This window comes from Capra hircus, chromosome 6 (genome assembly GCF_001704415.2).
Source record: "Capra hircus breed San Clemente chromosome 6, ASM170441v1, whole genome shotgun sequence".
NCBI lineage: Eukaryota > Metazoa > Chordata > Mammalia > Artiodactyla > Bovidae > Capra > Capra hircus.
In genome coordinates this window covers 117,118,236-117,145,071 of record NC_030813.1, presented here as the reverse complement: position 1 = coordinate 117,145,071, position 26,836 = coordinate 117,118,236, and the positions used below count along the sequence as shown (strand labels likewise).

Below are 26,836 nucleotides of genomic sequence, written 5' to 3'. Positions count from 1 at the left end.
AGGCCTTGCTGCCCCGGTCACTGGGCCCCCCGCTGACACACGTGCACCCAGCTCCGTGCACACGCCCGGGGTCTGGCTCCACTGCTGGGCCAGGCCCACAGAGGCGAGCCCAGGGCAGGGCTGACAGACAGGATGCCCCATCCTGGTCGCCGTGAGAAGTGCTGCGGAGTCCCTGGACCCGCCTTCCAGCACCGCGTGTCTCAGTTCTGCGGTGACACGGGGTGGGGGGCGACCACTGGGCCTGGGGAAGGGACGCGGGTGGTTCTGCACATGGCTCACGGCAAGCGATGCCCGCCCCAACCCCTGCACAGCATGGTGGGAACATCCCTGGGCCAGGGTCAAGGGTCCACGGGGACTCGGGGTTCGGGACCTCCCTTCAACACCATCCTCAGTGGAGTCGGAGGGGCAGCATTTTGGAAACAAGCTCCTGTGTTCAGCGCAGCCACCCTGAAAGCATCAGGCCAGGGCCCCACCGGGCCGGCAGCAGCTGGCGCTCCACAGCTGGGGAGAGAGGCCTGGGCCTGAGGGCAAAGGCACCCACTTCACACGGTCACCCTCCAACCCATGGAGGGTCCTGAGGTCAGGTGGTCTCTACAGGGCCCACCCCCTTCCTGGGGGAGACCTGGGGGCGGGTCCCCATAAGCAGCCTATATCCCACCCGGGCTCACAGTGTAGGGCTCACCCCGCCCGGGGTCACTGTGTGGGAGTCACCCCACCTTAGCTCAGGACATATGAGTCGCCCCAGCTGAGCTCACAGGGTAACAGCCCCCCACTTGGCTCACTCCTTCAGATGGGGCTGGATTATCGTTTTTTCCTCTAAGGATTTGGAAAGTTAATCTCAGCGTGATTGGAAAGTGCACCTCCTTTTTGTCCTCTCAAGTCAATAGGAAATCAGTGGGTTTTTTCTGCTTAAGTATTTTTTAGAACTAAGGTTTGAAGCCATTTGTAATTTCCTTTGAGAAAGTTTTTTAAGTCTAATTTCTTAGAAAGTTATAGAGCAATTCAGATCTTTTACTTTGTGTTGGTTTAGCAAGCGTTCTCTCTTAGATTCTCATCAGCAAGTTCTCATCCCATTCTCTGTGATTTGATGGACACTGGGAACTGTTCGGCAACCTCCTCGAGTCCTGATCCTGGCTGTAGCTGCCTCCTTCTCTTCCTTTATCTGAAGGGAACAGCTTTACCAACATCATTTTCTAAAGCCTGTACCAAGCCTCTCAGTGTTCTCCTAAGCCTCCGCTCCAGCAGTGGCGGTCACCAAGGCTCAGGACCCCCAGGAGGAAGCGGGCGGCACTGAGCAGAGAGCAGTGAGGACCCCCAGGTTCCAGCGAGGACACAAAGGGCGGGCAGCTCCGGAAGCCAGAGGAAGCGGAGCCCAGCACGGACCCTCAGAGCCACCCGGCCAGCTCCAAGGCCGCCAGCGCTGGCCAGGAAGAGGACTGGCCTCGCCAGTGTGCCCGTGAGACGAAGCTGCTAAAAGAGAGGCTGGGCGTGCTGGCTCTTTCTGGGACTTTTATTTCTTTAAAATAATTCATACAAATGGTTACGGTCACAAACATGATTTTAACCAAAATATTGCTAGCCTACCACATCAGCAGGACGGCACCGCGGGCCGGGCGCTGCACCCGCGGCTGGAGGGAGGCCTGGCGCTCCCACCCGGCTGCCTCGCGATGCCGTCTTCGTTGGAAACAAGGGGTTCATGCCAAAGTTAGGAAAGACAGCCTTGGTTCTGTTTTTCTAAATTATTCTAAAAATAAGACAAGCAGGTAGAAAAAACAATGCGCTGTGTGGCGTAAAAAGAAAACGGGAGGATCATTGTCCTGAGAAGTCTGCCAGCCGCCCGTGCGGGGCGCTCCACACGCAGGAGGGGCGGCCGCGAGCGGCGCCGCGGCCGCCCGGCCCTCCTGCCCACAGCGAGCAAACACACCTGCGATGTTCTGGAGACTGTACACAGACGAGGACGTTCAGGGAGAGCGCACTACTAACTTCTGCTGCTTAACGAGGACGCGGAGGGCGCGGGGCGCGGGGTGCGGGGCGCAGCCGGCCCTCGGGACGGGGCAACTACAGTCGACGCGGGCAGCGGCGCCAGCTCAGCCCCGGCGTCCGGCCCGCCTCCGGAGACCCGGCCACCGCAGGCACCGCGCCTGCACACACCCGCCCAGGGCTCGGCCGGCGCCCCGGCTGCAGAGCTCCGCCCCGGCTACAACTGGTCGCTTGCGTGGTCTCTATCCGCCTCGGGCTTGACGGTTTGGCCGGGAGAAGGAGCGTGGGGAGGGTGGGAGACGGGGGGCAGGCCGTGGGACAGGGACATCGCGCTGGGGACGATGCCCTCCACGGCGGCCGGGATGCCGCTGGGAGCCACGCCCACCACGCCCGGGGGGTACCTGCTGGGGGAGGAGGCGGCGCATGAGCCCGGGGGGCGCCCCGTCCAGGGTCCAGTCCCGCCCCGCTCCGTGCAGCTGAGACCCAGGACGGCGCCCCATCCACCACCCCGAAGGCTGCCGCCTGCTCGGGCGCGCGTGCCCCAGCTGCCCAGGGCCTTGGGGGCCCAGTGAGCACACGTCCGGCCCAGAGCCCCGCTTACCTGTAGGCGGCCCCATTGAGCTCGGGGTGCACCACGGCGGGGTCCACGCTGGCCCAGTGGGTGGCGGCTGCCAGGTGGTCCTTGTTAACGCAGTTCTTCAGGCTGTCAGGGATCCGGCCTGAGAAACGCGGGGGGCGGGGCGGGGGCAAAAGATGGGGCCTGCGTCCCGAAGCCGCCAGGGCCCGGTGGGGCTCTGATCGGGACGGGGCCACCCCCACAGGCGCACAGCCCTCAGGCAGAGCGGGCTGCGCCTGTCTGGGCAGGGTCCCCCTTGAAGCTCAGGGACCCCCAGCCTCAGGCGGGTGACCTCAGCTCACTGGTGCCTGCTCAGAGCAGAGGTTTCAGAGCTGATGGGCCCGCCTGGGAAGCTCGCACACAGACTTCGTCAAAGGTTAGGAGAAAGACACACGAGCTGACACCCCCAGGACAGCGAAGGCGGGTCAGAGACACGAAGCCAAGAACCCCTGCGTTCAGGGTCTGCGGCGTGGAAATGTCAGGCTCTGCTGGGTCTTGTCTCCTTCTGCGCCCAACCTGCACCCCGCCCCGCGCCCCACCCCCAAGGCCCCCACAGGAGCCTGGGCCCCCCACTCCCATGCCCCACACCCCCTCAACCCCGCCAGCAGACAGACGAGGCCCCACCCGGCCTACCTGTGATGGCTCGCCGGATCTCCCTGGCCGCCTCCTCACGCATCTCGATGGAGGCCTGCTCGCTGTACCAGGCCGCATGCGGGGTGCAGATCAGGTTGGGCGCGTCCTTCAAGGGGCCCTGGCTAAAGCTGCAAAGAGGTCAGAGGCTAAAGGTCAGAGCCTGACCCTGGCCACAGCCCACCCCCACTTGTCAGATCTGCCCAGCCCCTCCCTGACCACAGTGGGGAGGGTCTCAACTGGGGACACGCCCAGCTCCCTGTAGGTGATTTGAGCTCTCAGACCTGGGGCCCCTGAACACCCCTGCAGGCTCCACAGGTGAGGACCACCCCCCCAGGCCCTGCTGCCCAACAGCCTCTCGGCCGGGGCATCTATACACAGCCACCTGGGGGCCAGCGGCCTTGGACACTTGGCAGGGGGCCCTGGTCTCAGCCCTCCCCCTCCCCCAAGTGCAGGACCTGGGGCTGTCCTGGCCCGCAGAGCTGAGCTCCCCTCCCGCCGAGACCTGGCTTGGCCCTGGAGGAAGGCCTGCCCTAGGCCAAGCTCCGGCTGCCCAAAGACAGGGCCAGGAGGCCGCGTGTGGGCATGGCCCCACCCCAACCAGGCCAGCCCAGGCTAGCGCAGCGCAGGAGCCAGGCGGGCCCCAGGCTGGGGGCCCCAGGAGCGGCGGGAGGCACCTGAAGGGCTCCGACTCGTGCACGTCCAGGGCCGCGCCGCGGATCCTCCCCTCCTTCAGGGCCTGGGCCAGCGCCTTCTCGTCGACCAGGCCTCCCCGGGCCGTGTTCACCAGGAAGGCCCCTTGCCTCATCTGGGAAGGACAGACAGCGGGCCTGCAGACGCCCCCTCACTGGTCCTGTGAAGGGGGCTCCCCCTGCTCCGAGATGCGGCACTGCCTGTGACCCCGCTTTCACCGCAGGGCTCTCCCCTGGTAGGCTCCCGTCTGTCCAGGTCTCATTGGTTCTCACGGATGGCACGGCCTGACCAATCCCCCGGCCCCTGGAGGCCGGCCCGGCCTGTGGGAACAGTGTCCGGCCTCACCCCCCACAGGGCTGGGGGCGTGGGGCAGACGACAGCCACAGCTCCACGTGCGCACCCCAGAACGTGCAGGCACTCCCATGCACACACGTGTACACACACAGAAGTGCATGTGACCACACGTGCGTGCGTCCCCACGTGTGTGAAAGTCGCTGGGTCGTGTCTGACTCTTTGCGACCCCATGCACTGTACAGTCCATGGGATTCTCCAGACCAGAATACTGGAGTGGGTAGCCTTTCCCTTCTCCAGGGGATCTTTCCAACCCAGGGACCGGGTCTCCCGCATTGCAGGCGGATTCTTTACCAGCTGAGCCACAAGGGAAGCCCAACCATGTGTGCATGTGTGTATACACGTGTGGACAGACACAAGCCTAGAAACATGGACACACACACATCTATACAACCCACGTGCACACACGTGGAGGGCCACTGCCATCCAAAGTTGCCCACACCCAGGTGTGTGCACTGCACGTGCTCACAACACAGAAGCCTGTGAACACACAGTCACCTGAGAGGCCCGGGACCCAGGAGGGGCCGGCCCGCCCGCCCCGCCCCCCAGCCCCACCCCGCCCCCAGCCCCGCCCGCCCCGCCCCCAGCCCCGCCCCGCCCCGCCCCCGGCGGGCCCGCGGGCGCAGACCTGCTTGACGGTGAAGTCGTTGATGAGGTGGTGGTTGTGCTCGTTGAGGCCGCAGTGCAGGGTCACGCAGTCGCTGTGGAAGAGCAGGTCCTGCAGCGTGCTGACCCGCTGCAGCCCCAGCGCTCGCTCCGTGCCGTCCGCCAGGTAGGGGTCGTAGAAGAGCACGTTGAAGCCGAAAGCCTTGGCCCGCAGTGCCACCGCCTGCCCCACACGCCCTAGGGGGAGACGGGCGTCACCCCATGCGCCTGACCCCAGAGGCCAGGCAGTGGGCGCGTGGGAAACGAGGTTTCAGGGAGAAGGGCCGGGGCCCTGGGAGCAAGGGCACCCAGCAGTCCAGCGGACCTGCCACAGGCGGCGCCGCAGCGGCTGGAGCAGCCACGGGCTCTGCGGGCGGGCGATGCAGGCCAGGAGCCCCCGCTCGGCCACTGCACTGCGGCACCCGGCTCCTCACACCCAGGGAAGCCCAAAGAGGGCTTCCGTTTTCACGGACAAATGTGGAAAGTGGAACTGTGTGTCCGGCAGCTGCCCCTGCACGGGTCTTGGGTCCCCGGGAGCTGCACGCAGCGCCTCAGTGTGGAGCCACCCCGGCTGCAACCCTGGGCTCTGCAAGCGGCACAGGCACCAAGATCCCCGTTTCAGCTCATGCCACTGGGGCCACCGCTCTGCTTTCAGGCCAAGGGAACCGGAACACAGGCTCTGGGGGTCCCTAGAGGGGCGCGGGGAGGGCCGGAGCACCCAGCCAGGGCCGGGGTCCCCAAGGCCGGTCTGACGGCCTCCAAGGACAACCAGGAGCCGGTTAGGATGCAGCCTCCAGGGCCTGACCACCCAGCAATGTCTGCACCAGCACTGCCTAGATGGGATGTGGCCCCAAACCCACCCGCCAGAAACATAACCCCGCACCCCTTCCTCCTCCTCCTCCACCACACCGAGCGGGCCCACCGGCCCTACTCTGGCTGGTTCCGTGCACAGGGGCCCCGTTGCTGAGTGTAGGGTGCTTGCACAGCTATGGGGCTCTGACCAGCCCAGTGTCTGTGTGAGCAGTCCAGCAGGACAGCAAGTCACATCAGGAGTGGGCTGTCCCCACGTCTTCCGACGCCCGTGGTCCTGACCTGAGCAGCTCCCCACGGCTGCACAGCGGGGGCCTCTGCCGTGGAGAATGTGCCCTGGGGATCACAGATGGGGGCACAGCAGCTATGCCCCCAGGCAGGGCAGGCTCCTCCGTCCACACTCTCCCTCCCCTGCTTCCTCAGCCCCCGAGGCCCGACCCACTCGTCCCTCTTGCCCCAGCACGCCTCTGCTCCCTGGTCTGCTCCCTGGGCCCAGGGCGCTGGCCAGCAGGGCACGAGAGCAAGCGAGGGGGGCAGCGAGCAGCCTCCCTCCACCCCGGACAGGACTCAGGGCGGCCCCCTCGCCCCCACCTCACAGCCCTGAGCATTCGGCAGGTTGAGCGGGCATGAGCGTGGACGCCCACAGGCCTAGCATGACCCCGGCCACAGAGCAGATGTGACCCCGCCCGAGGGCACTTAGCACCCGGGTGGGCGTGTGGCCCCGCCTGCTGCTCCTGGGGCAGCTAAGAGACCCAGCCACCCAGCGCTGCTCCGTGGCTGGACAGCCATCCCAGGCCGGGGACCTGCCAACAGCCCGGCCCGGCCGGCCTCTCCGTCCACAGGCGGCTGCGGGCAGAGGCCAGCGCACCTAGTCCGATGACGCCCAGGGTCTCGCCGCGGATCCTGGCGGCCCCGGAGGCCACCTCCCGGATCTGCTCGACGCTCTGGACGCGCGTGCCCTCCCGCAGCGCCTGGTGCAGCCATGCGGTCCTGCGGTACAGGTTGAGAATGTGGCACACGGTGGAGTCGGCGGTCTCCTCCACGGACGCGGCTGGCACGTTGCAGACGGCAATTCCTGGAGATGCAAGGCACGCGGGGTGGTCACTGGGATGGTCTCAGGTGTCACCTGGGACAGGCCCAGGGACACGTCCTGGCCTGAAGGCCGAAGATCAAGGCAGGTTACCTGCCCCTGCCCTGGACCCCCAGCCACTGGACCTTCCTGGAATGGGTCTCAGCCAGGCCACTCTTCCCCAAGCAGCGGCCTCCCCTGCTCCTCCCCCCGCCGCCCCTCAGCATAAGGGAGGACGTGGGCGGGGGTGGGGTGGTTGGGGGGGGCGCCGGTGCACGGAAAACTGAGGAGGAGGAGCTGGAGTCCCCATCAGACTCGGAAAAAAGGCGGCGCCCAACAGAGACCAGGCCCTGCAGGACTTCAGACATCCCTGCAAGAAGGATGCAGCCCCAGCTGGTGAAATCGAAAGGCAGAGAGGACCACCTCCGTCAGCAGGCACGAGGCCCAGGGACACGCCAGCTCAGAAAGCACCCAGCCTGCCGGGCGGCAGTGGGGTGGATGCTGTGTGGGGACAGGAGAGGGCGGGGTAGGCGCTGGGGGGACGGGAGACGGGGCGGGGGGTGGGTGGATGCTGGGGGGACGGAAGACGGGGAGGTGGGCGCTCTGTGGAGATGGGAGATGGGGGGTGGGCACTGGGGGGACAGAGCTCAGCAGGCACAGGCAGGGTGGACCGAGACGCATGGCTGCTGACGGTGCAAGCGGCTCTCTCTGCAGTTCTGAGCTGTCAGGGACCAGGTGCCGTGGCTGAGTGAGTCCCAGCCTCCCGCAAGGCGGTGACCAACTCAAAGGGGACCGAGAGGCCGCGGCCGAGCAGCATTGCAGGCAGAAACTTCCCAACAGAGCCCGAGGAAGTCTGTTCGCAGGTGCGAGGCACACACGTGTGCTCGAGCGTGCGGGCACACGAGCACACGCATACCCCCATAGGCACACCAGCGTGTACACGCTCCCGGGTGTCCTGACTCACAGCAAAAACTTCCTTTCCGGCCCATCTAGTGAATAGGGCTGTGAGAACCCTGGCACAGGCGTGCTGGCCGCCCCTGGACGAGGCTCCTGCCTGGGTCCCGGGGAGGGGGGGTTCCGCAGGAGGGCGGGTGTGCTGCCAGAGGCCCAGGCCTCCTGAGGGATGGTGCCGCCAGCCCACACCTGCCCGAGGGGAGCTGGCGCGGGGCCCACATGCAGAGAGCCGCGTGGACCCTGGCCCCCAGGCCCCCTCCACGCGGCGGACTGAAAGCAGTGAGGCCGTGCCCAGGGCGACAGGCAGGGCTGTGGGGTAGGGTCCCGAGCGGCCTACCTAGGTCCCCGGCTGACTTGATGTCAATGTTGTCGAAGCCGCTGCCGATGCGCACGATTATCCGCAGAGCCTTGAACTTCTCCAGGTCCTCCCTGGTCAGCGTGATGGTGTGGTACATCAGCGCGCCCACGGCCTCGTTCAGGACCTGCAGCGAGGGCAGTGTGCTGACTGGCGCTGCCCCGAGCAGCCTGCGCCCCCGTGGGCACAGCAGGCTGTCTGGGTGGGAGGCCGCCCGGTCCCCGCGCGAGCACCTGCCGTGACCCGAGGGTGACGGCGACCCAGCAGACACGCCAAGGACACCTGCCGGGTCGACAGAGGACGGGGCTCGCCTGACTGACACAGGGAGGTGGGGAGGGGGCTGCCCTCTCCCTGGGCACTGGACACCCCAACAGATGGAAAACAGGGGCATTGGGAGGATCCGAGACCCCCAGAACCAGCGATGGGGGGGAGCCATGCCGCCATGCACAACCCGCTCCCAGAAGAGGAGCCGCCGCGGGGCAGGGCACACGGCACCCTTTCACACTGGGAGGGGCAGACGTGGTCACCCCTCACCGTCACTGGTCAGGCCACTCCCCCAGGAAGGGTTGGGGAGCGGCTGCAGCCCGAGACCTCTGTCCTGGGCACTGCGGACCTTGGGGGTGGCCTCCCCTGGCCCCGCACTGGAGGGGCGTCGAGCGCTGGCACAGGTTTTATGTGCGCTCAGCCAAGAGGCTGGCCTGGCCAGTGCAGACCCTGCGAGGGGCCTGCCAGCTCGGCCTCTACCCCGCGGAGCATGGCCGGGACATCACCCCACCCACGGGGGCTCACGATGCCTGCGGGGACAGGGTGTGCATGTCTCAGCAGGGCCGCCCCAGGTGAGGCCCACGTCAGCAGATAGCTGCCAGGGTCTCCCAAGAGCCTGGTGCACAGTCCTCCGCACCCGAGGGGTCTGCTCGCGCTGCGCCCCAGCAAAGCCCCTACCTGCACGCGTGCACAGCCCCACCCACCCCACCGCTGGCTGAACCCAACGTGCTGCCAGCACCAGGCCACCAGCGGGACGTGCCTGGCTGGGGGTGGGGGGCCACAGCCCAGGGCCAGGAAGGAGGGTCTGCTCCAGATGTGCTCTGAACAGCCAGGGACCTACCAGGTCTCTCTCTGGACCCGAGGGCGGGGCCCCAGAACTGGGCCACCTGGACCCAATGCATCACAGACTCCAGGACCTGCCGCAGCTGGGGACCCGGTTCACCCCTCCCTAACGGGCTGGTACAATCCACAACATCTCAGAGGCCACAGGGAGCCCATGGAAGCCTGGCCACAGCTGGGGACCCAGTTTATCCCCCGCTAACGGGCCGGTACAATTCGCGACGTCTCAGAGGCCATGGGGTGCCCACGGGACCTGTCGGCCACCCTCCCCTCTCCGGACGGAGCGCCCCGTGCTCACCCGGGGTCCCCGGGAGGGTGGAGGCTGCTGGACTCCCAGGGCTGCAAGGGGCCGAGGCAACGGCCGGCCTGCAGCGGGCACAGCGAGTGCAGGGTGTGGGTGCTGAGGGAGGACCCTGGGCAGGAGCCAGCAGCCTGTCAGACGGCCAACGGCCCCGGGCTCATCTGTCCTATGATCACGGGGCCTCCAGTGGAGCCAGACGTAGGGCCCCCAGAACGCAGCTTCCTCGAGGCTGGCGCGGCCTTCCTTCTCATCCTCCTGGCCGAGGGGGCCCGGAGGACACAGCACAGGGGAGAAAGGTCCAAGGCAGAAACGGCCGTCAGCACGGCAGAGGCCTGGGGCCTGGTCCTACAGGTGTGGACAGCCTGGCTTGGGCCCTCCCTGCTCAGAGGACCCAGGGATCCCAGCCCCGGGCACACGAGTGGGCCTGCGGGACCATGGCGAGTCCTGACAGCCACCCTGGCCTCCTAGGAAGGAGTCAGACGCAGGCCTGGTGAGGGCGGCGTGAGGCAGTGGGCGGGCATCAGAGGCAGAGGGATTACGGGGGCACGCGGGTGGGCAGGGGCACAGGGCAGGGCACATGGCTGGGGCGGGTTGGGTGGCGGGGCAGGAGGCTCAGCCGGCAGGTCCCTGGGAAGGCCCCTCTGGCCACCCCACGCCGTGTGGCTGGGGCTGTGAGGAGGCCTCCAAGGCTGGGGGCGGGCTGCGTGTGGGCAGAGTTCAGCGACCACTGTGGGTGCACGGGCAGGCGCTGGAACCAGAGAGGCAGACACGTGGCTGCCAGCATCGGGAGGGGAGGTCCCGCGTGAGGCCTGGTCTGGCCCGGACAGCGGGATGAGGGGGGTGTGTGTCTGGGGGCGGGCTGAGGCAGGTGGGATGGGAAGGGGTCCTGGAGCACCCTGGGCCACGAGGCAGCAGGTGTGGCCCGGGGCCGTCTGGAAGGTTCTAAACCTGGGAGACCGTGTGGCTCCCAGTGTGTCTGCTGGTCTCCCTGAGGTGAGCGGGCAGCTCCCCACAAACCTTTTCAGGCTCCGGCCCTGCTGCTACCACCCCACGCACATCTGCCCATCAGCACTACCCACCCAACACCCGGCGATCCCAACCTCATGAGAGGCGCACGCCAGTGGGCACCATGATTTTAGCTTTAACTTTAGGCAGCATATTAAAAAGCAGAGACATTAGTTTGCTGACAAAGGTCCGTCTAGTCAAGGATATGGTTTTTCCAGTGGTCATGTATGGATGTGAGAGCTGGACTATAAAGAAAGCTGAGTGCCAAAGAATTGATGCTTTTGAACCATGGTGTTGGAAGAGACTCTTTAGAGTCCCTTGGACTGCAAGGAGATCCAACCAGTCCATCCTAAAGGAGATCAGTCCTGAATATTCATTGGAAGGACTGAGGCTGAAGCTGAAACTCCAATACTTTGATCACCTGATGAGAAGAGCTGACTCATTGGAAAAGACCCTGATGCCGGGAAAGACTGAGGGCAGGAGGAGAAGGGGACGTCAGAGGATGAGATGGTTGGATGGCATCACCGACTCAACGGACATGAGTCTGAGTAAACTCCAGGAGTTGGCGATGGACAGGGAGGCCTGGCATGCTGCAGTCCATGGGGTCACGAGTCAGACGTGACTGAACTGAACTGATCTGAACTTCTGGTGTGGCTCACACACATACGGTTCTGGGTAAATCCCTTTTTCCACGCCTGGTCCTTTTTCTACCGAGCATCCCTGGGACCGGCACTAGGTGCAGCGTTCTCAGAGGGGAGCCCGGACGCCTCCCAGGGCAGTCCTGCGGTACATCAACCTCAGGGTGAGCCCACCGCAGGGCCACTGCACCACGCCCAGGCCCAGGGCCCCACTCCTGTTGGTTCCTCGTGACCCTTTTCCTGGTTGCAAAGTGGCCACAACACCCCCAGTATGCCATCAACCTCCCAGGGTCCACTCCCACCAAACTCCACCTGCTGTGTGACCAGCTTGTCACCGACAATGCTCTCAAATCCACAGGGCTAACGGCCTGCCTGGCCAGGCACTGGGAACAGCGGGGCCTGAGGGGTGCTCGCCAGGCACCAGCCCAGGGGTGGGCCAGGGCGTGGCTGGGGGGCTGGGCACCTCCTCACCTCGAGGCTCCCCTCCCAGCATCTCGCACACACACACACACAGACATGCATGCATGCACACACATGACAGATACCTGCACACAAAACACATGTGCACACACGTGTATACACAGACGCACACACACACGTGTATACACAGATGCACACACACACGTGTATACACAGATGCACACACACACGGACACCTGCACACAGAAGCACACATGCACACGCACATATGCAGACACATGCAGAAACACGCACACGTGTACACATACACAGACACCTGCACACAAATACACGCGCGCGTGCACACACGCACGGGTGTGCACAAACCCTCAGTGAGGCCCAGGGCTGACATTCCCAGATGGCCCCAGGGGTTTCCGGATGACGGCCCAGGTGGAAGGGCGGTGGGCTGAGGACTGCAGCCCAGATTCTCAGGGGCCTGCTGGAGCACCGCCAGACGGGCACGCGGGGGCCCGGCTGCCCAGGGAGTCTCAGGGGCCTGCCGGGAACACCGCCAGACGGGCACGTGGGGGCCCGGCTCCCCGGGTGTCTGTGAGCCCCCAGTGTGGGGCCGGGTCATCCACTCCTGCAGGCTGCTAGGCCGGGTCCACGCCCCGCCCTCGTTCAGTCTCCGCTGGGACTGTTATTCCTGCCCGCTGAGGGGTCTGTTTGCTGCTAACCCCCAGCTGGTGCGCGCACTGCAGATATCCCTCCATCACCCGCCTCTTCCCTGTTCGATGTGATCTGTTTCGTGGGGAGACCGCTGGGCTGCCTCACAGCCAGATGGCCCCTCCTTCCCACACAGGACCTGCAGAGCTGCCGCACTTGGTTTGTCGGGGGCGAGGGAGGGGGACGGCCCCTGCGGACGCTCCTCACTCCCGGGTGTGGCGCGTGCACAGGGCGCTGACCAGTGTCCCTCAGGTCCCCTGAGCAGGCCCCCACTGGCACAACTTGCTCTGAGTTCCCCTGCGCTTTATGTCTGTCTCACCCGGCCTCGGCACGTCCCTGCTGGGACTCCGCTGAACAGGTCCCCGTTGGAGCCCCGTGACCCTTCCCTGAGCATGCCCGTCTTTCCCAGCTGGCCTGGCCCTCGACAGGACCCCAGGTTTCCCTCTTCCACGGCCACCTCCACCTTGTAGGGGCCTGACTTTCCTCCAAGAGCTTCAGAGGGAGCGGCCAAGGGGCGAGACGCCCCCTCAGGGTCTGCGTGCTGGGGAGCACGGAGCAATCCCAGCTGAAACCCTTCTCCCAGGGGCGGTGCACCCACCTGGGGCCACTTTGATTCCTGTTCCCCACCCTGGCGCTGGTGAAGTCTGAACCCTGAACCAGGGCCTCCGAGTGCCCCTGCCACTTGTCCTGGGCTCGTGGTGGGAACATGGGAGCCTCCTTTCAGCTCTGAAGTTTCTCTCACGTTGTGGTGAAAATGTCCAACATCCAACCAGCTATGAAGACGAGCTGGTGTTTCCCCAGTGCCTGCAGCCAGGTGGTCTAGGGACCCCATCAGCTCCATAGCCATCGGGGTCCTGGACGTCTGTCTTGCTGCCCTGCTGTCCCCAAGCTCCGTGTAGCTTCCCCTCAAGGTCTGGGTGGCTGCCCAGGCTCCAGCTGTCACATCTGGTTGCCTCTGGGCTGTGCTCAACTCTTTGCCACTCCTGGACTGTAGCTCGCCAGGCTCCTCTGTCCACGGGATCTCCCAGACAGGAGTACTGGAGTGGATGGCCGCGCCTTTCTCCAGGGGATCTTCCCAACCCCGGCGTGAGACCAGCGTCTCATGCGGCTCCTCTGTTGGAAGACGGACTCGGCGCCGTTGTGCCACCCAGGCTGGCAGAGAGGAGACACAGCCCTGCGCTCAGGCTGCACAGCCCCCTGGTAGGACTGGGTCACCCGAGCAGCCCTGGCTCAAAGTGGGGGCGGAAGCGGGAGTCCCCGCGGGCGGCTGCACTGGGGTCCGGCACCCCGGGGAGCCTGTGTCTCTCCACGCTCCTCGTCGCTTCCACCTTCCCTCTGGGCTTCCCAGGACTATGTCTTCCAAGCTTCCTGCTAAAACTTAAATTTTTCGCTCCTGCATTTAGTTTCCAAGAGCTCTTCTAGCCCTCCTGGGACTCCTTTCTTGCTGCGTCCTGCGCGGTGTACAGTCAGGCAGCCCTCCGGCCTAAGAACAGCAGTCACACGGCCCTAACGTCTCTTCTGTCTGAAGCAGAAGTTTCTGTTCCCCGACACTTCTGCCTCTTCTCTGACAGGCGGGGCCTTGGTGTGGCTCCCATGGGTTTCAGGACGTAGAGGGCCGGCTGCGGGGGCTGCCGCCTGCCTGGAGGGGTGGGGGGTGGGCAGAGCTTGCTGCAAAGCCAAGGGCCCTGCCCCTGCCCAGGGGCCTACTGAGTAGCTTATTTGGGTTTTATAGTAACTGGCTGAAATAGTTTTGATAACTTACAATTTTAGAAGACACGTTTTATCTTATTTTTCCAATTCGTTGGCAAAACTTGTTTTAATATTGCTTAAAATTTTAAATTTTTTTTTAATCGGGTGGTCCAGTTTTGGCTGTGCTGGGTCTCTGGTGCTGCGTGGGGGCCTTCTCTGGTGGCAGCAAAGAGGCTGCTCTCCAGGTGTGGCGCGTGGAACCTTCCCGAACCAGGGGCTGAGCCTGTGTCCCCGCGCTGGCAGGCAGCTCTTCGCCACTGAACCACCGGGCAAGACCGGCTCCTGATTCTTGAAAGCTTTCCCTGTACTCTCTCTCTCTTACCTCTACTGGTCTTTCTAAACGGATCTTTTCAGTTTGAAACAGCGTAAGACTCACAGGAAGCTGCCCACGGGTCACGTTCTATCGGAGGAGCCGCCGCCTCCACGCAGAACTGCTGTCGCCACAGAGAAACGCCCTCCCGTCAGCACGTGAACCCGGCACCTCGGCCTCCCGGTCACGGAGACGGGCCAGGGTGATGATTGGCCGCCCCTGCCGGCCAAGGCCAGAGCCCGGCTCGCTCTTCCTGCTGCTGGCCGAGCAGACGCCGCAGGCCTGGGTCCCGGGCCGAGGGTGGCTGGGCTCCGTCTGGTTCCAGCCACGAGGCACGAAGCCGCTGGGGGCTCTCAGGCAGGTTAGGGTGGCCATGGGGCTTGCCTCTCGAGGAGAAACACTGGCCGGGGGCTCGCCGGGCGGGCAGCCCGGGCCTGCTCGGCTCGGGGGCCCAACCCCCTAGGGTCCGGGGACCGTGACGCTTCTCTCACCTGCAGTCCGTGCCCCCGTCAGCACCGGGCTCCGCCCCCTCCGTCGGCTCTGCTCCTGGCCCGTCACCGCCCTGGGTCCCTGAGGCTCCCGCAGGAGGCTGGCTCCTGCCTCGGGCCCCCACCCAGAGCCTCTGCCCGGGCTGCTGCCTTCCCACCCTAGGCCACCCACGCGGCCAGCGAATGCTCCGCTCTCTCACGCCAGCGCTGCTGTTTCGCTCCAGATCTTCCCGACACCTTTTGTGCTCTCGGCTCCTCCTGGATTCTCAGGCTGGTTTCCACATCGTGGCTGTGGCAGCAGCCGCCCACTGGCCTTGTGGGGCCCCTATCAACTGTCTCTCTTCCACTCAGGTTTGTTTAGTTTTAATTCGCTCAGTCGTGTCTGACTCTGCGCCCCCATGGACTGTGGCCCCGCAGGCTCCTCTGCCCACGGGACTCTCCAGGCAGGAACACTGGAGTGGGCTGCTATGCCCTTCTCCGGGGCTCTCCCTGACCCAGGGATTAAACCCGTGTCTCTTAATGCCTCCTGCGCTGGCAGGCGGATTCTTCATCACTAATGCCATCTGGGAAGCCGAGAAAGTGAAAGTGGAGTGTTAGTCGCTCAGTCGTGTCTGACTCTGCACCCCCGGGGACTGTGGCCCCGCAGGCTCCTCTGCCCACAGGACTCTCCAGGCAGGAACGCTGGAGTGGGCTGCCATGCCCTTCTCTGGGGCTCTTCCTGGCCCAGGGATTGGGCCCGGGCCTCCTGCGTTCAGGCGGTCCCTTCCTGTCTGAGCCACAGGGACGCCCTCACTCACTTCTCCCCGCCCGAGGCCCGGCTGTCTTCGTCTGCGCGCTGGGTGGTGCACTAGCCGTGTCCTGCACGATGACTTGGGGCCCAGGCTGACAGCCTCTCCCCACAGAGAACCGTCCCCTCCCTCCTGCTAGCCTCCCAGGCACAGGGCGGGGGCCTCGATCACCAGCGTTCAAGGCTGTGGGCGGTCCAGGCCAGATGTGGACACGTGAGGGCGGGTCTGGCCCAGCCCAGCGCCGGGGTCCGGAGGGGCGCCATGCTCACCGGCTCACGAGGTGCCAAAGCCGCCCCTCTCAGCCGCTGCTGCCAGCCCAACAGGCGTGCCAGGCCGGCAGGCGTGGCCTGGCCACCGCCTAAGCTCACCCTGCAGCATCTGGGCCTCTCCCAACACTGCGGCTCTCCAAAGTGCCGGGGTTTTATAAACCTTCGTCCAGCTTCCTCACCTGACTCAGGAAAAGGCGGTCTGACGTCTAGCTGGCTGTTAGACAGAAACCAGATTAACGTACTCCCGTCCCGCGGAGCCTGGAGCTTCCGGGACTCGAGTCGTGAGAGCTGCAGCCACACGGCACAGGATCGGGGCATCAGGGCACCCCAGCAACCGCCTCCGCTGTCATCAGTGCGGGCCGGGCGGGGGCACCGCCTGCCCCCTGCCAGCACCGTCCACCGCAGCTGAGTCTGAGGTGCCACTTTCTGGGGAAGACCTGGTTACAACAGAGACGCCCCCATGCCCCCCGGCAGCCCAGGAGGCAGCTGCTCCCCGCCCACCAGCATACCTTCTCGTGGATCTCCTGTGTGGACTGCGCGTCACAGAAGGCCACGGTCGCCACGTCCTTCAGGATGGGCATCTCCACCGTGCAGTCCCGGCCGTCCAGCAGCGCCACCAGGGGCCGGGGGTGCATGGGCCCGTTCATGATCGGGGGTCGGACGCCTGCAACGACAGGCCCAGACGCTCAGCTCCCTGCCGGGGCCTCAGCCCACCCGCCTCGGACCTCTCGCAGCCCACCCGAGGACTTCCAGCTGTGTGCATCCAGCCACCGGGATCTTTGTCAAAAATAAACTAAAAAAAGCCAGGGGCGGTCGGTACAGCTCACTGCCACCTGAGGGACCACTGGCAGCAGTGACGCCCCGCCACAAATCAGGGCCGGGACACAGAGCCCCAGGTCCTCTGCACTGCAGCCGGCGTCAGACACGCAGGCCGGAACACGGGGGCTCACGGGCGTGCCTCACGTTTCTCTCTCGGACCAGGCTGCAGCTTTGCTGCCCCGAACCCAACCCAGCCGGCTGCAGCCGGAACAACCTCTGCCCGCACGTCTGATTAGCAGGGAACAGCAAAGGCAGCAGGGTGTTAAGACGCGGGAAGGCAGCCTGAGCCCCTCACCTCCGGAAACGAGAGCCGGAAGGGCTGTCAGAAACTCCCTCCTTCCTCCTGAGGCCCAGGTGCACACGGGAGGGCGAGCAGACACGCGAGGCGGCCGCTTCCACGGCCTGCATCGGACCCGGCCCTGGGCCTCCAGCAGAGCGCCAGGCCCCTCCGTCCGCGGGGGACACAGTCACTGCCGCCCTGGTCTCTCCAGCCACCCCCCACCCCCCCGCAAGAACAGAGCGTCTCACTCGGGAACAGCACCCACATCGGCGTGGCACACGCCCACCCACGGCTGCGTTCAGCTTCAACTTCGCAAACCTCGACCCACGCAGCCCTGAGAACTACGCCCTCGGGTCCAGGGGCCTCTTAGCCAGAAGGCGCTCATGGAGCCTTGAGTGAACCAGCCGGCGGGGCACACAGACCGGGGCCCTGACAGACACCGACCAGGGGGGCACGGACGGGGGCCCCGCCAGAGGACACTGACCGGGGGGCACGGACGGGGGCCCCGACAGAGGACACTGACCGGGGGGCACGGACGGGGGCCCCGCCAGAGGACACTGACCGGGGGGCACGGACGGGGGCCCCGCCAGAGGACACCAACTGGCAGTGCCGGGGCAGCTGTGACCCCCGGCCACAGTGAGTCTGCAGGGAGGTCCAGAGAAGCCTGCTACCTCCTGCAGCCTGGCCGGCACCTCCCCCGGGACCCTTTCCAGAAGCAAAGCCCAGGGCCAAGGTGAGGGCCCCTGGCCTGACCCCTCACGCTCGGGGACCGGGCGGCTCTCCTCCTTGGGCAGCCTCGCGTTCCCGAGCCCAAACCAACCTGCCATCGCTCAGTATGGGCGCGGCTCCCGCGACCATGAATTCAACTGTCCAAAGCGGCTGTCTTCAGAGTCCCCCGGCAGAACCGCAGCCTGTCACTGCATCCTCATCCCACGTCTTTAACTGTCTTGAACCAAAGCTCCCAGGCGCCCGTCCACAGCGACCACGGAAGCCCGCGCGGGGTCAAAGTCTGACTAAAAATCAAACACAAGAGACACGTTAAGCGCCACCAAGGGCCGACCGGACTCCTGAGCCCGGCTTCCCGCATCCTCGACCCACGGCCACCGGGCGGGACCTGGTGTGGGGGTGACCGGCCGGGCCACGGCCACGACTCAGAGGCAAGAGGCTCACCCCAAAGGTCGCACCCACATGCCCGGGACCCCCCAGACGTCACCCTGTGCGTGAGCTGGGAGAGGTGGAGGGTGGACGGCCCAGGGAACACGTCTGTGGGGCCCATCGCTTCCTGAGCCTGGGATGGGGCAAACAGACTGGGCTTCCGTGGAGGCTGCTGGGGAGAGGCCCCTGGAACGCAGACCCCAACCTGGACACCCCTTTGCAGGCCTGGAGGCGGGGGCTCCCCAGGCCAGTGCACGCATTGGCCCCCTTGGGCAGCATCCTGCGGCCGGGGCTAGATCTAGAGGTGGTCTTCCCCAGACAGCTCCAGGGGGAAGGACGACCCTGGACAGTGGCTGGGCCATGACGGGGCCCTCACGCGGGTCACACGCCATCAGGGATGTGGGCTGAGGATCGGGGGCTGGGGTGAGCACAGACCGCCCAGCCCCCACCCCGAGCGCCCGGTTCACCCTCTTGGGGTGAGGCCACCCCAGCATGGGGCAGACCACGGGCACCTGCTACGGGGCAGGGGCCTCCCAAGGCCCAGGCGCCCTGTGCCCCTCAAAGCGGCTGCCAGGAAAAGGGCCTGTGTCCACAGGGAGCGCCAAGCAGGCCTCCTTCTCACCCTACCCTGGGCTGCACAGCTGTGTCGGGCTGCAGGAGGCCAGCCCCACAGACTCCTGGGACCCGCGGACAGTGACGTCCAGAGGTCCCCTGCCCCAACTCCCATCTGCGCACAGCCCTCCTGAGGGCAGGACAACCCAGCCACGACCCACACCTTGGGTTGCCCGAATCCTTCCTGATCCGGCTCCTCCCAAGAAGTCCTGGCCAGCAGACCAGGCTCAGGCCATAAAGCCAGAATACAGGGCAGAGGCAGCCCACTTCCAACAGCCCCTCCATCGGCAGGCTGCTTCTCTCCAGGCCCACCACTCAACGGGCGGCCAGCACCCAAGCCAATCCCATCACCAGCTCCTGTGTGGCCTGAGGGTCACCCCCACGTGGCCGTGAGGGTTGAAGCCCCCTGGCATCTGGGTTCTGCTTGCCACCTTCCACATGCCCATGAGCGGGGGTCATGACGCCTTGGGCCCCAGTCCCCACAGCGTGGACGGTAGCCCCGTCGTGAAAGGACTTCGGTGCCCCAGAGCTGCGCTACCGGAGCCTCAGACACTCACTGGGTTCCCTCCATACAGAGCAGTGGTGCTCCTCTCTGAACCACAGAACGCAGGAAACTGACGTTTCCATGGCGCCAACAGCGACGCTCCTCTGCTTGAACTTCACTCCGTGAAAACCATCCTCAACTAGCCGCCAGACAGCAAGTACCCCCCAACACCGCAGACACGGCCCCGGGACAGGACGTCACCCCACCGAACCGCAGCAACCTCACTGCCAGCCCCCAGGCCTCAGCCTCTCAGAAGGCGCTCAGGGACATTGACGGGCGGGGGATGCCCGGCCAGGTGGCGAGCCAGCCGCCAGGGACGCTGGCCCCCCTTGGGGGTCTCCCTGGCTTAGCAGAGCTGCCTTGGGGCCCCAGCTTCATGCCCAACAACGTATCACAACCAGGGGTGGGGGGTGTTCTGCCGAGTGCAATGGCCCCCTGGCCCACCCCTGTGCCCCAATGGGCAGGGCCAGGAGAGGGCACTCAGACAGCCCAGACTGCAGGGGCAGCAGGGGACAAGCCACAGCAGTCACCTGCCGGGAGCCAGTGTGAGGAATCCCGCCCGTGACAAGGTCATGAGGCAGGAAGCTGACATACGCAAGGCGTGCTCAGACTTCAGGGACCCCTCTGGAAATTCCTAAGCATGTACCCCAACAAAAATCTGCCGGCTTTGGTGCTCTGCTTTTCCACTCTTCTGACATTTTCTGGAAAAAGTCAATTCAGGGCTTTAGTCTTCTGCATTTGAAAGAGTGTTTCAATCCAAAAACCCCTCCGATGGCTTTCTAGCCTGCCTGCAGGACTCGTACAGCTGCGCATGTGATTGTTTGAGGCCTCCTGACCGCAGGAGGCACAGGAAGCTTAAAACATCCTAGGAATGTAGGAGCTTCTGAGGAGTCAAAATCTTTAGAATAGGACTGATTAAAGGTTTCATTTTTTGGGTCAATGCTTGCTGCCAAATTTTCATATCCTTTATTTTTAGATATAGTTGGTATATAGAAAAACAAGTAGTAGACCTGGTATTAGCAACATTAGATCTTTGAGTTAAGTACCTTCTTTGTTATATCCCACTGCACCTTTGTTCTATAGAGATGTAACTTTAATGCTTTAAGGAGATGCAGATTAAAGAAAAACACTTCAGGGGAAACAAAATTAACATTCATTAAGGAAGAGAGCCGAAAAGTGTTAACAAGCCTCGTGGCCAGAAGATAATGTAAATCACCTGAGACCTTTTGTATACAAAATGATATGCGGAAAGAATCTGGGTTGCGAACGCTACATAATTTTGTATTACCCATTGATCTCCGTGTTTTATCAAAAGTATAAAAGGCCTTCTGAACAATAAAGGATGGGGGCCAGGGGCCGGGGGCCAGTTTCTCGGACCAGTTTCTCGAACTAGTCTCTCGGCCTGGTTTCTTGGGACTCTGGCTCCCCCCATGTCTCTCTCTCTCCTCTTCTCTCCCCTTCCCTCTCTCTGCTCTTTACTTTAACTTCAGGCTGAATCTCCATCTGGGGCGCGGAGGCTCGCCAGGTCTACTTACTTGCCCCGGCTGTTAAGACCCGCACGAAAGGGAGCTTAAGGCGAGGCACCCTTAGATATTCAAGTGGGCGCCGGTGGCCCAACGTAGATGGTGCAAATTCCTTGTCTGGAATTTTATTGGCCTTCCGCGTAAACCAAGCTATTCAGCCCTCTTCCTCCACTTAATCTTCTTACTACACTATAGTTTCTTAATCTAATCTTACATTAATAAACAAACAAGTCTTTCCACGCCAACGCCGTCCACCCTTCGAATTCCCTGGATCCACCGGGGCTGGACCCCGGCAGTCACCTCTGCACGGCCAAGTGGGGCTAGCCTCTGTGCGGCCCTCTGCCCACGGAAACCTGCGTGTGCAGGTGATGGGACTCCAGAGGAGTTACAGCCGGCCTCCTGGCAGGAGGCTTCCCCCAACCTCCGCCCTAAACCCCAGAGAAACAGGAAGCGGGTGGGGGGCGTCTGACAGGCCTACGCGGTCACTCATGGGCCCCCAGGCACCAGCGCCCTGCCCACCTAGGGCTGGGCTCCGCCCCTCAAGCGAGGCCCCATGCCACGCCCTTCCGGCCCTGGTACGGCAGCCGGGACCCTGGGCTCTTGTGCCCACCGCCGGGCCACCCGCTGTGAAAAGGGCCTCAAAAGGAAACTCTGCCGTGCCGAGCAGCCAGGGACCGGCACGTCCCTCCCCACGGGGCAGGGGGTGCCCACCCTCTGTGGGCCTGGGGGCTCCAGTGCCAGTCTGGACAGGTGGAAGGCCCAGGTAGCCCAACCCACACACTGGAGGCGCCCTCTGGCGGGCACGGCAGATAGACCCCATGAGTCTGCTCTGCGCCAGTCCCAGGGCCCTGTGGGCAAGACGGCAAGGTCCAGCGGCCAAGACGGGCATTCGACTGTCCAGTCGTGCTGGAGGTAACGCAAGACCATGGTCGAGAAACTTCCAGGCTAGCGCTGGGCACACTCGTGGGGTGAAAATGCTAAGCCCCGCCTGGCTTCTAGAAACAGGCACGCAGCAGCCCGTAAGTGACCTCACTGCTCAGCACACCCGCAGCAGAGCCCGACTCGGGGCTGCAGGGACAGCCTGGGGGGTCGCGGTCACGCCCAGGGCGGACCAACAGTTAGCCTCAGGGCCCCGCGCCACCCCTGCCCTGCACAGGCGCCTCCCGGCCTCCAGGCAAATGGCGCCCCTTTAAGGAGGGTGGAGGACGCCCGCAGGGACCGAGGCCCGTGGCCAGCAGGCATGGCCCCGTGGTGGCACCCAGACACGTCCCATGCCCCCTGTGGGTGCAGGGCTGTCCTGCCGGGCCCCCGACCCCACTCTGACTGGACGAGGCTCAGGGGCTCCTGCCCTCGAGCCATCCATGTCAGGGGAGACATGGGGGTCTGCACTCCTCCCCCCAGGGGAGCAGGGGTGGGAGTGACAGAGGGGAAGGGGTCTCAGCCAGAGGGCCCTCACCCTGCAGACTGCAGACACACCTGCCCCTCACCCTCTGCAGAAACCGGGCCCTGTCTGGAGCTGACGCACAGCTGGCTCCTTTCAAAGCAGCTCTGGGGACAGAAGCGATGGGGATCCCCCTGCCCCTGGGTGACTCCAGTGACCGTGGGGAGGGCCCATCTTGGAGGCAGGTGGCTGACAGTCAGGGCACCTGCCAGGGGAGAGGCTCCGTCCCCTCAGTGGCAGGGCTGCGAGGAGCAGGTGGGTCACCTCCTGACAGCCCCAGGTTCCCAGGTACCACATGCCATCCCGGTCAGCTCCAGACCCAGGGCTCTGGGCAGAGGGGGGCCCTGGGCAGAGGGGCCCGGCCCCCTCCCCTCCCTCCCTGCAGCTGCTGACCCCACGGAGGTGCTGTGGGCGCTCGGGGTAGGTGTGCCGGAGGTGGGAGGAGAGGCATGGAGACAGGCACGCCTGCTGGGGGAGGGCCACACCTGCTGGAGGGGGAGGGGCTGCACCTGCTGGGTGGGGCAGCACATGCTTCGGGGGGAGGGCCACACTTGCTGGAGGGGGAGGGGCCGCACCTGCTGGGGGAGGGCCACACCTGCTGGAGGGGGAGGGGCTGCACCTGCTGGGTGGGGCAGCACATGCTTCGGGGGGAGGGCCACACTTGCTGGAGGGGGAGGGGCCGCACCTGCTGGGGGAGGGCCACACCTGCTGGAGGGGGAGGGGCCGCACCTGCTGGTCCGCAGCCTCCCCACTAGACTTCACTCTCCTTTTCCTCCCAGTCTCACCCCCCACCAGCCTCCCTGGTCCCCTCCTGCCCTCTCTGGTTTTGCTCAGGGATGGACATGGGTGCCAGTCGACCTTTGGGGTCCTGAGACCAGGACACAAGCTCTGCCGGGCTGGGCTTCTGGGGGCACTCGGTGAGTACATGGGGAGGCAGGGACTTCTGATGACCAGCCTGACACAGGAACCACGCTGGCCCCATGGCAGAGGACAGGCTTCATGGGCAGCGTGGCCACGGGAACCAGGAGCCAATCACGGGGGGCAGTGCCCAGCGTGCACGCCTGCATCCAGCGGCACAGTGAGGGGGACGCAGCGGCCGGTGAGAGAGGAAGGCCCTCTGAGAGCTGGACACAGCCCTGAGCTCCCCCGGCTCCCAGGCAAATGCTGGGAGAGAGGGATGACTGCACCTGCAGGGCCAAGGCGGACGTCGACGCCAGCCGCTGCCTAGTTCGGGCCCACCAGGATGGAGGGCACTGGCGAAGGCCCAGCAGGCACCTGCGTCAACACCCCTCCCAGACCCCAGGACAGGCAGATGGCGCCCTGGAGCGACACCACATAGCAGCAAGCGGGGATGGAAGGGACCAGAGGGGGAGGCTGAGGACACGGGCTGTGACTTGACAGCCGCGCTGAGGGGCACTGCCGGCAGCGGGGAGCTGCGTGGGGGACAGACACTCTGCACCATCTCGCGCTCACTCCCGCCCGTGCCACACACCGTGCGCACGGCCCTGCGCCCCCCCAGCCACCACGCGCCTGGGCTGTACCCTCGCGCACAGCTCCCCAGGGTGCGGCTGCTCCAGGAGAGACCGGGGCTGTGGCTGGCAGACTCCAGGGTCACCAGAGTCGCTGAGCCCCCAGACTGGTCACAGCACATCCCTGCATCTGCAGAACGCCCCGGGTTCCTGAGAGCCCGGGGCTAGGCCTCAGCGCACCCGCAGCACTGGCTCAGGGGCACGCGCTGGCTCACACCGCCTGGTGCAGGGCTACGGAGCATCGCAAAGCGGACACTCCCAGAGCTCACCGCCGAACAGCCTCTGCTTCCGCTCCAGCCCCAGAACTGCCGCCTCAAACTCAACTTCCAAACTCTGCAGCCACGAACAGGGTCCCTGACCCCACGTCCAGCCCTCCAGCCATCTCCCCGGCCCCACGGCCCCCACACTCCACCAGGCTTCCGGCCTGCACACTGCGGCCCCCTGGTCACCGCAGTCCCTTGCACACGCCTCCTCAGCAGGAAGCGCACACGTCACTGCCCCTGGTACCTTCCCATCCTCCTCTGCAAAGCCGGCCCATCGGTCAGGATGTGCCCTTTGGCTGACCACGAGTCACAGCTGACACACCAAGGCCCCCTGCCCACCCCCGTGTCACTCTGTCGGAAGAGCCGGCAGCAGCCACACCTTCTCCAGCTCACCCCCGCCCCCAGCACAGCCGTCTGAGCAGGGGTCTGGCCACACTGACAGGGCGGGTCTGGCTGTGGTGGATGTTGAGCCCCTGGAGGCAAGGCCAGGGGGCTCCCCCAGGCACACAGGGCTTCAGAGCACCTGCAGCAGGACCACCCTCCCAGAGTCAGCCTCACACCGCAGGGTCCTCTCAGCTCCTCAGAAACCAAAAGGCGCCGCGCACACGTGCTAGGTAAAAGCCGTGACGAGAGGCACGTGTGTGTCACGAAGACTCCTCGCCACTCGAATCCGCCTCCCCCACCGTCCTCACTCGCGCCCACCTGTGTACGGGTGCCCTGCTACCTCCATGATGCTCAAGAGTCCCGGGAAGAGCTTCACCCGAATCAGGGGACAGAGAGGGGCAGGTTCACTGTGAAACGAACCGTGGCCCTGCGCGCCACCCTCCTGCCTTCCGGAGGGACAGTCTGCACAGGGACCCCGGTCCTGAGCCTTGCCCCCTGCCTCCAGGGCCTAGCACCCTCCCCACCCCCCGCCCTGCCCCTCCACCTGACAGGTGGCACCCGCTCAGTCACCGGGCCCCACTTCTCACGCTCCAGCCCCTCTACAGCCACAGCGCAGAGAGCACGAGGCATCCACGACCATGCACCAGGCAGGGGCTCAGCCTGGGCTCCCTGAGGGCCAGGCCTGCGCTCTTGCCGGCTGCGGCCACTCGTCCAGAGGCTCAGAGATGCCGCCCCGTGCGAGAATGGACAGGAGGCGCTAACCCACAGGGCACCCGCGCGTCCACACTGCTGGAGGCAAGCTTTCTCCTGAGTATCTGTCTGCCTCTGCGTACATATATTTGAGACTTGGGTGGGGGGATCTTGGAGAGGGAGAAGGTGCCCCCATGGGATAAGACCTGCAGACCTCACTCTGGACCCCTCATGTGCGACCCAACTGTCCAGTCATCCAGAGAAGCGGGAGGGGTGGTATCACTCCTGGGGCGGACTCGGAAGAAAACCAATCCCATCGCACGCCCCAACAGCGAGCCTGTCCTAACCAACCACAGAGAAGAGCATCACCGGAAAGGAGGCTGCCCGCCACAGGCCGCCCTCCCGGCAAGCCCAGGGCCGGGGGGCCCTCCGCGGCAGGCAGGCACCGGCCAGAGGGAGCCCCGCCCGAACCCACGGCCGCTCCTGCGTCCACAGACCTCGGAGCCCGGGGCCCGGACGCGCCCCCACCGCGAGGGGGGCCCAGCCGGGGGAGCTGGGCCTGCTCGGGGGCAGTGACAGGCGGACACGGCCCGGCCCGCCGGCGGCGGCCAGCAAAGCCCCACCGCGGGCCGCCCCCGGTCGCAGGCTCGGGGCGCCGCCCGGGCACGGAGCGTGCCTGCTCCCCACACTTGACAGAGCAAGGAGGGGACAGGGTGAGACGGACGCGGCCACAACCGTCCGGTCGCTCGGGCGGACACGGGCCCGGGGCGGGTGTCACCCCCGCCGCCGCGCGCCGTCGGACGTTTCCACAGCGGGTCCGCAGTGCACGGGGGCGCAAAGCCCCGGAAGGCCCAGCCCCAGAGGACTCGGGGCCACCGGCGCGCCCGGCCTCCCTGCGGGGCCCCGCCGGCAGGAGCCCCGCCAGCCGGGACCGCAGGGCGGACAGGCCGGCAGGGCCCCCGCCTCGGGCGCGGAGTCCCGGCCGCCACGGTCCTGAGGGCCCCGCACCCCTTTGTGTCACCTGCGCGGGCGGGCGGGCGGGGCGGCGGCGCACGCGCACTCGCGCACAGCAGCCCGCGCACGCGCGCGGCGGCCCCCGCGGCCCTGACCCCGGCCCCGCCCCCGGACGCCGGCGCGCGCACGTACGCAGCAGCACGCGCACGCGCACGGCGCCACCCACGGGCGGGGGAGCTGCGCACTCGCACGCAGCAGCCCGCGCATGCGCACGGCGCCCCCCGCGGCCCTGGCCCCCGGCGCGCGGACGCCGGCGCGCACGCGCACTCGAACACAAAGCCGGCGCCCGCGCCCGCCCCGCCCGCCCCCGCGGCCCCGCCCCGCCCCGCCCCGCCCCCGCGGCCGGAAATGCGCGCGCGCGCGGCCTTACCGAGCGGCAGGCCCTTGTTGAGCAAGTGCGAGCTGCCCATGGAAAGGTGCGGGCGGCCGCGGGCCCCGACCAGTCCGGCGCGCTCCGCCGCGAGCCCGGCGCGTGGCGCGGCCTGGGCGCCGTCCGCCGCTCCGCCCGCTTGCCTGCGCCCGGGCGCCGCCGTGCCGAGCCGCCGCGCCGCGCCAGCAGCCGCTCCACCGGGCGGGGACAGGGCGCGCGCGCGGGCGGGGCTTCCGGCGCGGCGGCCTCCTGTTTCCAGGAGCGGGCGCCGCGCAGACCACGCGGGCGGCTGCAGGCCGCGCCCGCCCGCCCCCCGGGCCCGGCGCCCCGCC

At 65.8% G+C, this 26,836-nt stretch overlaps 1 protein-coding gene across 4 annotated transcripts; it reads right to left on the bottom strand.

The window, feature by feature from the left end:
• Positions 1,490 to 26,637, bottom strand: CTBP1 (C-terminal binding protein 1). 4 transcript variants are annotated; one of them, XM_018049873.1, is made up of 10 exons: positions 26,505 to 26,637; positions 17,800 to 17,992; positions 16,390 to 16,544; positions 8,086 to 8,230; positions 6,594 to 6,800; positions 4,899 to 5,113; positions 3,904 to 4,034; positions 3,230 to 3,357; positions 2,582 to 2,699; positions 1,490 to 2,384 (listed from the first exon to the last, which is right to left on the bottom strand). In XM_018049873.1, exons 2-10 carry the CDS (start codon positions 17,804 to 17,806, stop codon positions 2,198 to 2,200), a joined length of 1,293 nt encoding a protein of 430 aa, XP_017905362.1. In that variant the 5' UTR covers positions 17,807 to 17,992; positions 26,505 to 26,637; the 3' UTR covers positions 1,490 to 2,197. The 4 variants fall into 4 exon arrangements, with proteins under 4 accessions (XP_017905362.1, XP_017905361.1, XP_017905360.1 ...); XM_018049872.1 differs by lacking the exon at positions 17,800 to 17,992 and having other exon boundaries at positions 1,490 to 2,381; positions 26,505 to 26,635; XM_018049871.1 differs by lacking the exon at positions 17,800 to 17,992 and having other exon boundaries at positions 26,505 to 26,634.